At 35.6% G+C, this 18,003-nt stretch overlaps 1 protein-coding gene across 1 annotated transcript in view; it reads right to left on the reverse strand.

The window, feature by feature from the left end:
* Positions 1-18,003, reverse strand: part of PTPRT (protein tyrosine phosphatase receptor type T) — a 678,601-nt gene that overhangs the window by 84,563 nt on the left and 576,035 nt on the right. The window contains exon 15 of the mRNA XM_088154570.1: positions 10,048-10,077. Within this exon, the coding sequence (XP_088010696.1) occupies positions 10,048-10,077 (30 nt within the window). The remainder of the gene's footprint in view (positions 1-10,047; positions 10,078-18,003) is intronic.

The following is an 18,003-nucleotide window of genomic DNA, read 5'->3' on the forward strand; positions in this document are numbered from 1 at the left end:
ATTCAAATTTATTTATTGTCCAGATCCCACCCATATTTTGGACTGTGGCCAGTGGTTGATGATCTAAAAGCCAAGTGCAGCCCTTGTCCAGAAAATGTGGCACGCCTGACTTAAAGGAAAAGAGATGACCCTCTTGTTTTTACTGGGGATTGACAGGGGAGCTGAGTAGGGTCAGAGAGTTACCATCTCCTCTCTGAAATGAAAGTTTTCCTTGGATTATTATCTGAGTCATTTTGATGCAAGCCTGAGGAAAAAGGAAAATTGCTCATTTTTCATAACTGTTAAGTATCAACTGTTTGCTTGTGGAAGTTCATTCCAAAGAACAGATGATCAGAGAATGATCACCTTATGGTTGCTTTCTTTTAGTAATATTAAACCTTGAGAAAGATAAGTCATGCAAACATGTTCTTGTTTGCATGGAGCTTTCTTCTTCTTAACACAGCTGAAGAGAAGAAATATTGGTGATGTTAATACTTCCTGCACTATTACTTTAAATAACTGAACAGGCATGAGTACATTTATACTTGTTTTTGAAACTGGAAACAAATGGCTTTTCAAATATTCTCTACCATATTTGGGGGCAGAAAAATTCAGATAATTTCTCCAGAACAAGATATTCTTCAAAAATTTCTCAAAGTTAAAATTCGTTCTCTGGAATGACAGTAAGGCTGCTAGTGAAAAAGCCTCATGGGAGATATTGTTTCTTGAAATGTTCACTTGGGATTTAATTGTGGAAAACCAGGAATGTCTCAGACCACCGGAAAGGGGATTTCAGAGAATCACAATCATACATCCATTTGTTATGACTAAATAAGTTAGAGGACCATACTCTTCTCCTAAGAATTTCTCTGAAATTCCTTGTCAGAATGAGTTCAGAAGCAAATTCTATTTCATCAAACTGAATGAGAATGAATAGGGAAAAAATCCAGAATTTCTCTACCCCCCCCCAAGTTTCCTTAAACAGATTGGGAGACATGTATAGTAATAAATTGCTGTACCTATAAAGGAAGGAAAGAGGCCTTTTTTTTATTTACACAGCCATCAGAAGTTCATCTGTTTTGAGCATGGGTTAACCACACATGGTACAAAACAAAAAATGGTATCTTCTTCTTCCACCCACCAGTGAAAGAGCTCCAATTTTCTTCTGGTTGCCAACACTATGAACATGGAGATGACTGAATAGCTCAGCTTCTGTTGACATTTGACCACTCTAGTTTTCATTTCTATTTGGGAAAATGTGGAAGGGGAACAACTGTTTAAAAATGGATTTCTGATGTTCATAGAACATCACATAATCTCCATTGATAAGAAAATGAGACAGAGAGAGAGGGAAAGAGAGAGAGAGAGAGAAACTAGGGACGTTATGGTCGTTCTTTGTATGGTAATATATTCAGTAATAAAATCTGAATAAAAATATGTTAGCAGTTTTCCTCTTGTAAAATAAATTGATTTGTTCATAGGAACAAAAGACCCCAAAAATGCCTTTCTCTTTAAGCAAAAATTAAATTGATCCTTACCTAGGAAATCCATCTTTTCTATTCAATGATTTATCAGCTATGGCTATTTAATATTGCAGACATTTAGAAACAAGAAAGCCATGCGACTGTGATTTGAAACAATAGCTATTTTTGATCCTGTAAGAACACTGTCTACCTCTCATGCAGAAAAGTTACTATGAAACTTTCATGGAATGGGGACAACACTAACCATGTTGCTGGGGCAATTTTCATTGCTCCTACAAATTCCTCTGGCATTTTCTCTAGCCAGAAGGGTTCTTCTGAGCATTGGGTGTGTCAGAGGAGGCTGTCGGAGTGATGAGAAATGAAACAATGATGCAACTTTGCTTTGTCTTTTAAGAAGCAGGGACTACATTGCTTCATGAAGTTGTTTGGAAAGCTTGAAGCATTGACAAAGTAAACCACCAATACTGACAACAGTGAAAAGGGAGAAACAACTTCTACCTATAATTTCATCCTGCCAACCCACTCTCTATGTCCCTTTGTAGCCCTAACCTTGAACCCACAAAGGAACTTCTGTCTGCAGCCTTGAAGGCTTCCTGTGTGTCAAAACTGATTATTTCACATCAATAAAAATTATAAATTGGATTCTGCATTATGAAGATGCAAATGGCATGGCCATGTTCTTTTGAATGGAGGGAGCAGACATTCTGCAATTTAAAGATTTGCAATGCCCTATCAGATGTTACTGTTTAAGAAGAATTAGATATTGCATAATTAATATTAGGATTTTTCTTTTCTTTTCTTTTTTTAAATATGCAGAATGATGCAGAAAATGAACAAAATGCCTAATGAATAGAATATCTGTAATACTGATGAGGACCTCATATAGGCTGATCTATATATCCTGCTGTAAAACTGTTCATGATGGAAGGGCAGATAGAAAGTAACTGATGAAACATTAAACTGTGGCATGTTATACATTTGTATAGTGTTTTGCAAAATTTAGAAATAAATAAGCAAATGGCACAGCATCAGTTCCACTTCAGAAACAACAATTGAACAATTAGTTCAGAATTCCTAAGGATAAATTTAGAGAAGGAGAATTTCCAAAGGAACTCTAGAATAGAAGTACCAGACTGGCATATGATTAAGAAATCTGTATCCATGCTCATTACGTTCTGATAGAATATCTCCCACATTCAAAACAGATATGCTTGATCCTATGCAACCATATGATACAGAATTCCTGTTTACTTTGTTCTAATGTGGGAAGCAGCTTTAACAAACACGTGTGCATTTTGTTATGGCTTCATTACTCTGCAATGATTAATGACAGGCACAACATGATCCATTTCATGACAATGCAGGTGTGAGATGGGCTATAATTAATCTTTCACCATATAAGTACTAGTAAATGGGTTTCACAGTCTGATGGGGAGGTATCATTAATATTGACACAGGAGTGAACTCATGTGCAGAGGCATGCCTTCTCTGAAAAGATAAGAGGCTGCATTCAAACATCACATTTCCCCATGGTTAACTTACCTACAGCTTTTGGAAATAACCCAATTTCCTGGATTTACTGTACTGTAAACTAAACATTGTACAATAAATTACAGCTAGGGGAACCTATAGGACTAATTTATCTGGCAGGCACCACTTTTGCACTGGGTGATAAAAAGAAGATATTTTCCACCATTTTATGCAGTTCAAAGTAAGTGCAAAGCATTAAGATGGGAATACAATAAATATTATAAAGAAAGGGGAAACACATTTTATATCATAACATATAACCAATAATAGATTCAGCAATATACTGTACGAACTAGCTAGGTAATTATCCAGTTTATGCAGAAGTAGTATTCCAGACTGTTAATAGAATACAGCTATATGAACTGCTTAATATTAGGAGTTCATCAGATTTCTCAGTGGAAATGCTAATTTGAAATGATGAGCCTATCATAATGAAAATTTTAGGCGGCTGGGGTTAGCCAACACTGAAACACTATTAAGGGCTGTAAACAAAGATGAATATTGCTTATTAAAATAAATTTAAATGATACCTTGCATTAAATGCCTAGATGTCCTAATACTTCAGTTTCTTTAAAGCGTTTATTTATTTATAACTCAATTTATATGGCTGACCATCTCTCCAGTCAAACTCTGGGCGGTGAACAAAATGAAGATATAACAATCCATTAAAACCAAAAAGAAACAAAGTAGAAGCCCCTATTAAAACCTCAGTTCGTACATATCTCATGCACCCACACCAGAATTCCAGTAACTAAGATCTGGGCCCTGAAGCATAGAACGAGAGCCAGGTCTTCACAGTCTTCTGAAAGGCGATTAGAGTTGGGGCTGTCTGTATCTCTGGGGGGGGCAGGATTACTGTAGAAGGTATGTGCCATGACAGAGAAGGCACACTTCCTAGGACCCACCAGGTGACACTGCTTCACTGAGGGGACTCAGAGCAAACCCACCCTGCCACATCTGGTGGTACAGGTGGAAACCATCAGAGGTAGGTGGTCCCATTCCATGTAGGGCTTTAAAGGTAATAACCAACGCCTTAATAGCACTTGGAAACCTACTGGGAGGCAGCGCAATTCATGCAGCTCACATAGATGTACATGGATGTACCATGGTGTGCCCAAAACTGAATGTGCCACTGCATTCTGGACAAGCTGAAGTTCCTAAATGTTCTTCAAGAACAGCCCCATGTAGAGCACATTGTAATAGTCCAATTGGGTGTAGGGGAGAGGTGACTAAGGTATGAGTAACCATGAGCAGTGCCTCTTGATCTAGGAATGGGTGCAACTGGCGCACAAGATGTACAGTATTTGTGTGAAAGCTATCCTGGCCACAACTGCCACCTGCTCCTCAAGCAGGATTCACACGTCTAGGAGGACTCGGATTGCACACCAACTTTGTTATCCCATTCAGATTTAACCAACAGATGACTCACCAGAGGTTTCATGTAGATGTTAAATAGGAGTAGGTGAAGAGTCAAATTCTGAGGCACCCTGCAATGTAGATCTGGACCTTTCCCTTCCTACCAACACTGACTGGAACCAGCCTCAGAGGAAGGAGGAGAAGCACTGAAGAACAGTGCTTCCCACAGCCAACCCCTCTCAGTTGGCCCAGAAAGATATCATGATTGATTATATCAAAAGCTGCCAAGAGATCAAGAGGGCCAGGATTGGTATATTACCTCCATCCTGGGACTGATAAACTACAAAATACCATTGTTTCTTTGCTTTGCTGCAGACAAATCATATAATTTTGATTTTGAATGGCCCACAGTAATAGATTTAAAGGTATATATCTGCAGTAAAAGAATTCAAAATCATCTTGCTGCTTTTTAAATGACAGAGGGGAACCTGAACCACTGGATATTGAAAGAATATCAATATTTTGGGGAGAATTCATGTCCAGTTTATGTGGCACACAAATAACCGGATATGCCAATATGATGATCCAAAATAGCAGGAGCTTATGGTATGCTTACATACTGAAGAAATCGAATGAAGCAATTTAAACCCATTACAGTGTGACATTGATGCTGCAACATCACAGGAGAAAGTAGGACCAAAATGACCTTTATATAACATTTGAGGAGGCCTAGGGGAGATTTAAAATAAAATAAGTGTTCAGCCTATTGGAGGCTTATTTTGCTTCTTATTTCTGTTTAAAAAGGTCAGCTTAAGAACATAAGCAGTGCCTTGTTGGATCAGACCCCTGGCCCATCCAGATCAGCAATCTGTTCTCACCGTCAGCCAACCAACCGTACAAGGAAGCCCACTAGACTTGCAGATTTATTTTAATTTAATTTCATTGTACGAGAAGTACAATGACAATAAAGATTAAAGATTAAAGATTAAAGATCTGCCTTCAGAAGCAGTCACATTGCCATCAAAGCTTATAGCCATTCATCCCCATGACTTCCATGAATTGGTCCAACCTATTCTACAATTCCAAAATTTAATTATACATTATATAAAAAAAGCATTCCTTTGTCCTCATTCTTCCAGGATTCAATTGCATTGTATTGACCACTGGCTCTACTATTTCGGGAAGGGGAAAACAGCTTTTCCTTGTAAACTTTATCTACACCATACATAATTTGTGCACCTTAATCATGCCCCCTCTCATTTGCCTTTTCTTATAGGAAAACTGCTCCAGACTCTTGATTATCTTAGTTGTTCTCCTCTGAACACAGTATTCCAGGTGCACCATTGATTAAGGGCATTATGTTGTTGGCATAATCTCTTTCCTCGTCAGTCAATGCTAGCTCTGATCCCATTAGCTTATATGAGTAGTTAGGATTTTTGGTATCAACATGCATCACTTTACACTTGCTCACATTGGATGACATCTGGTATTTTGATACCCACTCTTCCATTTGGAGCTCTTCACAGTCCTCTATTGTTTTTACTACTCAGAACAATTTATATCCTCAGCAAACTTGGTGATTTCACTAGTCATGCCCGATTCCAGACCATATATGTTAAAAAGCATTTGTCCTAGGACAGAACCCTGGGGGAGTTCTAGTTCTAGTTACTTTCCTCCATTGTGAGATGTGTCAAGAAAAAAAAAGATGAAACATAAAGCACTGAACATGAGTTCTGACCTGTCATGTGCTGTGCTGTCTTTTGAGTGACAGAAGCATTTACCTGAAATGCTTACCTTCCACAAAGAAGGCAATTCAAATGCTATTTCTAAAGTCATGACAAGCTGTATCATGATAATTCCTGTTCCCTTCCTTGACCAGCTTCCCATAAACACAACTGAAGCATCTAGGAAAAGTGGCTTTCATCACATTTGTGTCAATCCTTTACAGATCACAGGCTTATGAAATGTGAAATTCTGAAGAATTTCACCTGCCAGTTATCAGACAGTGTGTGTGTGTGTACCTATGTTTTGTTCATTACACAAATGACAAGGTGTATCGTTAAGAAAGAATTTCCAGAAGGCTATGTCAGAGAAGAATGTAACCAGTGTGTGCTGAGATAAGTGACACAGAAAAATGCTTAAGTTAACTGATTTCCTGCATCCGTCGCATTCATTTGACCAAGAGTAAAACAAGAATACAAGAATGTAATTTATTAATACGATTTTTTTAGGCAATAAGGAACAAAGCCTCTCTGTAACCTGATCAGCACCTAATAAGCACTGGATTTCTCAATTAGGCTATGCAATGACCACAGACAATTATATAACATCTGAGATAAACCCTTAAATTCTGTTCAAATCTCTACTTTGATCCCATCTTTGAATCAGATAGTGAATACCATGTCAGACTTTGACCAGGGAGACAGGACTTGAAATCAGAGGGCAGCTTAAAGCTGAAAGTAAATCTAGATCAGTCACCAAGATCTGGCTCTACCTATTTGTCAGGGCTGTAATGAGCAAGGGAAAAGCCCTTGTAAAATTCCTTGGAAGAAATGAAGGATGACGGCAAAATGAATAAATACATAAATTATGAAAAAGAACAAGTATTCACAGAGAAACCCAGGTCAAATTTAAATGCTTAAAAAGACGCAAAACTGTTCCTGCTGAACACCCTAAATTTACATGATTAAGACAAGCAGAAGAGAGTGTTACAAATACGGCTGTGTTCCTCTGGGCAATACTAGGTTCACAAAGGCAGCAAATCCAACTCTGCATGCTAAAATTTTACTAGAGCAAGTGACAGTCAGTATGAGGCCTTGTTGTGATTTGATGGTAAGGAGCTTGAATAATCAGTTTTGTCCAAATGCAAAGCTTCTAAAATTACTGCAATTGTACAGTTTTCTTTCCATTCATTTCAAAGAGATTTGACTTAAGAAATTTATTTGCACCTTTAAAATATATAAAGGATGTTATAACAGCAATGCTTGCTGGATTATTTCCTTAAAATATAAGGAGACTCAATGTTATATTTATTTTCTATCTTTGACAGATTTAGCATGTAAACGGTGTCATTTCACAAAATAGTTGGTACAGATTTATCCAAATTTATTTATTTATTTATCCAAATGATTCTACTTGAATCACTTCTTTTAACAACTCTATTACTTTATGTATGAGACTGCAGTGCAAATCAAATGTATGCTCTGCAGCAGATATTAAGCAAGCAGAGGGTTGCATATGTTCCCTGGGTTCTCATTTTGCACTTGTGAAAGTTTCAAAAGATATTAAACAATATTTTATTCAAGTTTCTAGAGTAGCATAAAGAACAATCTAAAGGTATAACAATATAAACTTAAGCCAGCCTACAACTAGTCACTGCCTGGATGATCGACTACTTCATAATACTATTAACTGCATTTTAAGTTGCACAATATTAGAAAGGCAGGATACAAGAGTTAACATTACAGGCCATTTGTAACCAGAGCAAAGGAAGTGGGTTTCATCTAGATTGGTGCTTCTCAACCTTGGCCACTTTAAGATGGGTGGACTTCAACTCCCAGAATTCCCCAGTCTGCCCATCTTAAAGCGGCCAAGGTTGAGAAACACTGATCTAGATGATGTTAAATCACACATTTAGGTTCCGTGGAAAGCAGTGGACAATGTAGACTAAGCGTTAAACTAGCATCTGTTTATATATTTAACATCTTTTGATTTTTTTTATCTTTAAAAACATTTTCTTTAAAATATACTAGCTGCTATGAGTATTCTGTGAATGAAAATGTGAATTAAAAACTAACTAGGTTGTGATTCAACCTAAATGGCACTGAATCCAGTTGGAACTGTATAGTTAAGCGTGAATTTAAGACCCCAAGCTTAGCTTTATGCCCCTTCCCACTAGCTCTTCCACCAGCTTCAGTGTCTCATTTCAGGAATCTTGAACTGGAAATTATACCCTCCATCTCTGGATCACCTTCTGAAATTCTGATGCTTTCTGCAGTTAGGCCTAGTAGTTGAATGGCTATGTATTTTATAAACAGATCTAAAGAATCTAAAGCAAGAACTACAAACAGCTGATGACGGGCTTCACTTTTTGCACCCTTGAGCTAGAGAATATATTTGCTGAAAAGGCACTGTGAATTTTTTAAAGAGAACAGGGAGATTGAATCTATGGTCATATTATACCAAATGATATCCATATATTATGTCCATACTCTCCCCAGAATATGAATAGGAGACAAAAGTTAATATTATCCTATTAATAGGGTAATATTAATCCATTCATTAGAGTAATATTAACCTAACGTTATAAACATACTAAGGCTGAACCACAAGGATAATCACATTTCAGGAAGCAAAAGAATTAATTTAATGAGCAAGAAAAAGAGGAAAGGAGCATAAATGTTCTTGCCTTTTATTAATTGGGAAAATCATAAGGCTTCTATGAATTCCCTTTTGATAAAAAAAAATCTAATATATATAAAATATTATAGCAATTCCCTGTTAACTGCAAAAGATATTCTAAAACAAGATTATAGCTCTTAGAGATATGAATACTTGGAAATAAAGAAACGAACTTAAACAAATATATGTATGATTCATTTTCAGCTAAGTCACATTTGGCTCTTTTTAAAAAAATAAACATTTGAAAATGGAAGCCAGCCAAAAGAGGAATCAAAGGTACTGTTCCTGCATAATTTAAGCATTAGCAGGGCCCAAAATAATTGAACTCACATACTAGGGTATGTTTTAAAACCTTGGAAATCAAAATTTATTAAAGTAATAATATGATAAGCACTTTTAACAGGGGACTCCCAAACTGATCCATACATGAGGCATGTATATGAATGTATGAAAAGGTAGCCTAAACACAGTGAAACACTAAAAGGCATTTAGTTCATTTTTTAGTTGGGGAACTTCCTTAGATTTAATGACATGATCTCTGTTAAAAATATTCAGTTTTTGCTTCCTTTTTAATAGCTGCAGGCCATACTGAGTTTGAGATGCTAAGGAATAATATGACCAATAGTTGTTGTCCCCCCCCCCCCAAACGATAAGACTGTTGAAGCAATATTTAATCAAGGTGCTGGCATGAACCACAGTCCCTTCAGAAGCACATGGCTGCAGATCTTTTTAATGCAAAGGATCTTACTTATGGTCCCCCACTGCTTCTATCTTGATTAGAACAGCAAATATGTAAGTGTTCAACCTTCTCTTCTCCTTTGGACCCTTTCCCACAACCTGCACTCTTAGCAAAGGGCACCCAAATAGCAGATTATAATGAAAGAAGGAATCAAAACTATTGAATGTTTCCAGTGAAGTATTGATTTTCAGAAATGCGAGGGATAGTAATGAGAGTCCTGCCTGTTACTGTATCCATTTCCTTTGAGCCTAAATAGACAGAGATGACAGTCAAAGACTACAAATGGGATTAAAGGAGTGAGAAGGGAACGGATTATTTCTGCACACACAAGCTAAGCTCTCTTGGGTTCCCCTACTTTTTCCCCCTTTAAATACGCGGTTGGGGATATTAATGGTGTGGGCATTGGATAGATGATATCCTTATAAATGTGAAGTTTTACCAAAAATAATAATAATAATTAAAAAAAATCAAGAAAAATATTTTATAAACAAAGAAACAAAATCCTGCTACTGTCCTGTGCATGCTTAAGGAAATGGTTATATCCAGCTAGGTACTTACAAGTAATAGGAGTAGGAATATGCATTTCTTCTAAATATGCAGTCAGATGAAGGAAATGTCCAAAAGTGGGGAAGAAGGAAAAAAGCATAATTAGACTTCATATCAAGGATTTTAAATTTGAACTGTACATAGTATTGCAGAGCTGTCTCTACTACCAAATTTGCTTTGATCTCCCCTAGTTTTTGAATACTGCTCTAAAGTCTGATTGCTAATTTCCTCAAACAGGAATGTCTGTACATGATAAGTACAACTGCTACTAAGGTTTTGTATAGTCCTGGGCAAGTCACTTCACAATGCTTTGCGTTCCTCACCAAACAATAACAATACCTACCGATTATTGTAGAGCAGTTTTAAGCCTGTTTAGGCATAAAGAAGAACAAAAATTTAGAGGTAACTAAGGTCTAAAATTAAGATTGAAAGTTCATTAGCAAGCTTTAGAGGATTGAAGAAGGGGCTATTCATGATCTTGGCAGCAACAATGGTTGCACTCCATACATCAGTACACATACTTTATCGCATCTAATTTTTACTTGCAAGATACTAGAATAGTCAGGAAATATATTTACTTTGACTCTCTTTAAATGTCACTGCAGAGCCAAATCACACTACAGAGAAGCCAATCACATTAGACCACATGACATCATTTGGAGCCAAATCAGTGGAAGAGCAAAATTCTATATTCTCACTTGGATGAAGAGAGAAAGCAACCGGGGAAGGGCGGGGGGTGGGGGGACATGACAGGACAGTGACTAAAAACAGAAAGAAGAACAATCATACAATAAGAATGGACTTACTACATGAATAAACAGTTTGCAAGGCTGTCCCAAAAATAATCAAGGGAAGGAGCAATGTGAAAACAGCAAGATGAAGTAATGGATGTTTTGGCTGAGCCCCACTAAGTACAAGTTGATAATTCATTTCATTTCTTATGTATTCCAATAATGGAATTGCTTTTGCATATGAAAATGTAATAAATAAGCTCTGCACTTCTTAATTCATAATTACGTGTTCTAGACATAAATGCCACCTCTATGAGTAAGCTGATGTAGAATAACTTGCTGGGAAGAGTATTGGCAAAGATTCAAACAATGTCAAAGACACTTGTAGCCAGTTATATACATATACATATTTAATCTGGGCATTTGTAAATCTCGGATTCACAATTAAACCTGAGTTGTCATGCATTATGAACACACATGCAAACACATCTTGAATATCCCACTGATATATTAGCTCCTTGGAGCATTAAAATATCAGTTCTTATGTGTCTCTCAAACCACCTATGAGACATACAAAACAGCTACAGAACATGGGTTTTGTCAAACCACTAGAGTGTACACACATAGCTTAAAATAGTAAATCGGTGGTCATACTAGGAAAGAATTTGGCATGATTTATATTCCCTTTCCTCTCTGCAGTGAATTTTATTGGAGCTATACATGAATAGGACTGGCAATTCTGCATAAGCACTTTGGAACTGCGCTCAAGTACAGCCAGTGAACACAGTGCATGCTATAATCTGCTTTAGAAATAATCTCTCTCAAAAACTCCTAGCATTCAATTTCTTCCCTTGCTGATGATATATCATATTCTTCCCACTTAATCATTAACCTCTTGAAGTTCATCCATTCATACTGGAATGTTACACCTCAAAGTCACCTTGTAAAACAAGGTACAAGTTGTTCTCTCTTGACAAATGTGTCATGTACTGTTACAGGCAATGGACAAAAGCAAAAACTATACGATGAAATACGATGACCTAAACTTAATGTTTTAACACACTGAAAATATTACTACAGTTTCAAGAGCTATGATTATTGGTGGTTCTTGCATATCAGCAATTGGTATCTAAAACATCTTTGCAACCAACTAACCAACCACTGCTCTAAAGTCAGAAAAGAGCCTTAAACGATTTTTCAGGTAAACAGGGATGGGATTTCTTAGCAAATTGATTAATTTATCTTTGCTCTCCAATCCATCCTCCTGAATTTCAATTTAACTAAGACAATTTGTAAAACTAAGACTAGAAGTAATTAAAACATGCATAGTTTGCTACAGTTTTTGGTTCCTTTATCCTTTCTCTTCTCTGTGTTATCAGCATGCACATGTCCAGTGGTTACAAACACTGGAAATAACCATGTTAATTATATTTTAATGATGTACACATTCATTATTGCAAGTGCCACAGAAAAGAACTCTTAAAATAAATGTATTACATACACCTCAATTGATTTTGATATACATACACACCACATAGAAAGTATTCTGTTACAATTACACATGTGAAACTCCTTGTTAATGTTTTATAAATGTTCATATGAAAATAAAATGAAGCAAAGATATGAATGAACTGAAGGCACTGTGAGACAAAACAAATGTGATATACTCAATAATCTAGTTTTTTTAAAAAAAATTAAAAAATTAACCATGGGACAATGAGGAATACCCGAATAAGCTGGTTCCATTTTCAATATATAATTAAATAGTTTGGAATTCCAAATCTTTTACTCTTTAAAAGTAAAAATGGAAGAATATCACTAGACTGATCCAGATTAAATGATTTATGGGCACCAGATAGGGCTAATAATGTATTTCTCATGCATACGGTTCAGAGTAAAAATCAATTTTGTTGCTGTCTTTTTATCTCTTGTCTGTTTTGCAATGGCTGAGCTATTCCTGGACTACAGACAACTGTTCCTTCTCTTCTTTCCAAGCTCTCTTGCAAGTGAGAATCACATAGAATATACATAAATTTCCATTCCATCCTCCTGAATGGAACATCTCTACTCCCTGAATACTGGAAATGATAAAATGGAATGTTTCTATATCTGTTCTGACTATTAGGATTGCAAGAGGTAAATTGGGAAAAATATGGTGATATGGAAACATTGGATGGAAGCGGGGATATTGACTTTGGACCAGTTGATAGATGATGATGATGAATTTTTAACATATGCTGTGTTAAGAGATAAATATCATCTATCAGATGTAACTCAATGGCAATATTTACAGTTACAACATTTGTTAACAGCATTGTTTGGACCAGCAGCATTTTCAGCTTCTGAGACACCTGAGATACTAGAACAACTTGTTAAATCCTTTAAAAGTAAAAAACAAAAAAAAACATTAAAAAACCCTACTATTCATTTTTATAGATATTTGTTATCAATAAATCAATTTGACATGCAGATGCTAAGAGATGGGTGGAAGAATTAGAGGTTCCTATGTTGCCTAGACAATGGGAGAACGTCTTTACATCTATAGCAAGAGTGTCAGCGGACCTTAAATTACGACTTAGAATCCTTAGAAAAGGATTGTTTAAGGCAGCATTTTGTGGGAGATGTAATAAGGACAGTGCTTCTTTAAAACACGTTTTTACAATGTCCTATACTTATTAAGTTTTGGGAGAAAGCAGTGGACCATATAAATGTGACTGTGCGCCAAAAGCTAAAATTCTCAAAGGATAATATTCTCCTGAATTACATACCTAGTACATGGAACTTGACAACTGGAAAACGTAAAGGGATTCCCCGTGCCCTTACTATGGCTAAAAGACTGATATTGCAGCATCGGAAAGATAAATGTATGGCCCCAGTCACTCAATGGATTGAAGATCTGATTGCACTTGCCACTGATGAGCGGATTGCCTATAGACACAGACTTTGTATGGGCAAGTATAATGAAATATGAGACTCATTTATACAAAATATAGTAGGTTAAAAAAATACATGTATTAGAAATATATACGAACTTGAATAATATTTGCTTTAGATAAGTATATATAAAATTATACCTGTTTACTGTTATAATGACATATACTATTTTTTTTGGCGTACTTCTTTCACTTTTTTGTAAAGTACTTTTTACTGTATGTTTTGTTCTTTTCTCTGACAATGTATGTATCTCCACCATTATTATCACTGTGTTTCTCTTTTTTTCTTATTCTTTTGTTATTAATTAAATAAATTTAAAAAAGGACTGCAAGAGGTGATTATTATTGGTCCAAAGTCTATAGTGTCACTGTGGAAAATGCTTTAATTTACTACAAATTTAATGTTCTTTATTTCCTTTTACTTAGATTTTATAATATAAATTAGAACTCTTACAACACTTTAAAAAAAATCTAAGAAACCTAAAAAAACCCTCATACTCTTAATTCTGAGACAATGCTATTACACTTTTGTATGAAAAACAAAGTTAAAACATCACCCTACTTTTAAAATATATATTAAATATTACTGAATAAGAACATGATATGCATCTTATCCTAAGGTACACTTGACTAAATTTGACAAAAAATGTATACATTTTCAAAATGTATTTTGAAAATTTTCATAATTTCAAAATACAAACTATCTTATATAAAATGTAGTATAAACAAACCAATTTATTATTTATTTAATTTGTCAATTAGTTCAAAGAATATCATTTCAGTGTTCTCATATATGAATATTGTAGAAATCTTTCTCCAGATCGTACTCTAGTAATATGAAGTGATCAAGCAGTATTGATCCAAAACTGATTTGTGTCTTGGGTGCTAGCCTTCTAATCAAAAGTGATGACCACCCCATGCCTCCTTGCTCCAAGCCAAAAGAGATGATAGAAGTTTGCCAACAGTCTTGATTTCCTATTAAAAATACCTAAGGCCCAGGGAAGAACACATGTCTCAAACTGCAGTATATGTTTCCAATGAACCACATCATTTTCTCCATCTCCAACAAACAGGAACATACAAATGGGAACTTAGCACAAAGGGAATTCTTAACTTCCAAAGGCAAATATTCTATGTACAGAGATGATACAATAAATGACTTACGTATTAAGTCTTTTCACAGCCTTTATACATATATACCCTGCATTGCAGCTTCAGGCATTAACCCTAGGCTTACCAGCAACCTTACCAGAATGAGGTTCTAGGAAGCAAAGCTACAACTGCATTTGACTATGAAGTTAAGCAAAGAGGTGCTCAGTGTACCATGACCCAGATACATTAAGGCTCTATACTGCTAACTTGTACAAGAACTCATGGAATAGCATGATTTTTTCCCCCATTCACAGTCTACTGAATCCTTTAAAAGCTCCAGTTCCATGTACTTTAGATTATGATACCAATGTATGGAATTAAAAGCTTGAATATTTATGTTGCAATTACTTATGCATGAAATGTAATTTCAAGCACATTTGAAACATCATTGCATACCATATTTCATTCTATTTAATGGATTGATTCCAGATTTCATCCGACAGATTAGTTCTATTTAGATCAATAAGACATTGGTTATGACTAATTTAGATCCAATGCTTTCAATGGGAGATTTTAAGTGTAGAATCAACTTGATCTGATGATAATAAAAAGATTTCATTTTCCCACTTGGCTACTACAAAATGACACAGCCTCCAATATTTTAGATAATCTCTACATAATGCTGGAGAAATTGGAGAAAAAATTGTCTTGGGAAAGAATGTAGAACAACACATCCACACAGAGAGGTGCATTAATTATTTTCTTAATAATAAACTTAAGATCAGAAAGTTTCTCTGTCCACTATTCTATCAACCAAAATATCCCATTGATGAATTCATATTAATTCCTTAAGTGAATTTCCATTCTATGGATTTTATTTATTGATCCATGCCTCCAAATAGCAGCATATGACACTTTCCTGGCTAAATTGCATTGACTTCTAGCAGATCACTTAGTTAAATTAGAAATGCTTGTTATTACATACAAATCTACATATAAATCTTGTTCACCTACTTGAAGGAACAGTTCCTCTGTATGTGGCGTCCCGGGAACTATGATCTTTGACTAAGGGTCTTCTGCATGTGCTGTTCCAAAAGCAGGCTTGCCTAGAATACACCAGGGTGATAATGTTCTCATGGCTGTCCCAGCACTTTGCAAAGCACTCAGGAAAAAAAAAAAAGTCCTTTTCTTCTTCCTCCCCTTCTTTTAAGCCCTCTGTGGCTTAATTTCCAAATGTCCTCTGTGATTATTGGGGTTTTAGTCACCCTTTGTACCCAGGTACTTGTCATTCTGCTTCTATCCTCTCTTAATAGTACACAGGTTCCTCTCCATATGTTCCTTTCAATAATTAAATATCTTTTGATTTTGGATGCATTTGAATTGCTGCACATATGGGTAATTTTTATAAACACTGGTTGAATAATTATGATGGCTTCTTATTTCTTTTAATTTTGTGACCTGTTTGCTGTTCTTCCCCAGTGGACATGTGTCTCACTACAGAAATGTAAAAGCTATTCAGAGTTTGTCAGATTTCAGGTCAGAAACTTTTTTTCTCTCTGAGGTTCACAAAATAGAGTAGAACTGTCAGAAAAGTCTTCCATGACATGCATGGGAATTGTACGGAAAAGAACACACTGAATTAGTCTCACTGCATGAAGAAGTATGCTTGTACAAAGATATTAAAGCCACTATTGAATTTGGGCAAAATATTCCAAGTACAGAAAAAAAATCACCCAATATTGATTCTGAATCATTGGAAAATAGACATTTCTACAATTATTTGCTTGATGTCCTAAAGGGGTGTGATGAAGTGCACCTTGCGTCGATCCTATTTTAGTGATGAATTGATTGATTATAAGTTGTTTTTAACTCCTAGTGACCACATAGATAGATTTTAGTAATACCTTCTTGCAATAGAAGAGATAGAATATAATCTGGTTTGATCAATGGAGTATCAGAAAGAGAAATACAAGGAATAGGTATCTGAGCTATTACAAGGAAGACATTTTTAGTATTGCTATTAAAATGTAGAACATGTTTCATTGAATTCCAAATCTCCCTTCCCTGCTATGTGTCTAGTGATAAATTCTTAACATTCGCAAGAAGTTGTCTCATATGAATCTGCATATAAAACTAAGCCAGTCTTAAAGGTTCTAGCATTCATTTTAATGGATTAAGGTAATTTGTAGATTTATTCAACAGCACATTCATTCATTATTATTTAAAGTGAAAGGGTGATTACCCCCACAGAAGGGAGTTTATAGGTGAGCTAAAAGCTTCCATCCTACTTTCTACTTTTCACCTTTTCTGTGCAACTAACGTTCGATTTAAAAAGCAAAAATGCTTCTTAAGTTTGAATAGACAAAAGAAAGAGGATTTGTTCCTAGTGCTTCCGTGACAGACCATGTGACCAGACAATACTATGTGGCTATCCGGCCTGTCCAAGAAGCTCTTGGAAAGAAGCCTCTAGGTTTCAGAGCCCAGCACTGTTGGAACCACACCAAGCTTTTTTTTTTCTTCTTTTAAGTAGGATGAGGGTGGGAAAATTGTAGATACAGGGATAGAGAAGAAACCTCAACTTTTTAAAGTCCTGTCTTCATTTGCCCCTAAATTCAATCTATTGATTTTTCCATGTACTGTTAATTAAAAATTAGAACAATAATTGTCAGATTGAAAAACGGTCTTTAAAAGCCAACCACTAAACAGAACAGGATTATTCTGGTCTACTTATCACTAGGTGCCACGGCTGCAGCCTCTGCCATTCTTGAATTAAGAAACACACAATTTGTGTTTCTACTACTAAACACACTAGTATCTGTTTCCCATATTTTTTGGTGATGGAAGTGTGTGTAAGGAACGTCTTTTTAATTTTTGAACCTGAAACTAATAGATAAATAGAGGGGGAAGGATCTTTTTAAATATGTTGGTAGATCTTCTGTATACAGTGCTAAGGCTATTTCATTGAAACATATTGAACCGGAAACTACTAATACTATGAGGCCTGAGTATTGTCAAATGGATCTGAGGTGCTTATATTCGACAAGGAATCACTTTAATTTCCTGAAGTAATTAAACTTCCCAGAAGCATCTCAATTTGCGTGTGTGTTTATGTCAGTCAGATGAAGTCTTTGACTACTCACCCATCCCTAATTTCAATCATATTTACTTCTTCTGGCAATGTTGTTGTTGTTTAATTCCAAAATGTTTTCTTA

The sequence above is a fragment of the Python bivittatus genome, unplaced genomic scaffold (assembly GCF_059951505.1).
Source record: "Python bivittatus isolate LINGU-HERP-01145 unplaced genomic scaffold, Pbiv_v1 ctg000700_np1212, whole genome shotgun sequence".
Taxonomy (NCBI): Eukaryota; Metazoa; Chordata; class Lepidosauria; order Squamata; family Pythonidae; genus Python; species Python bivittatus.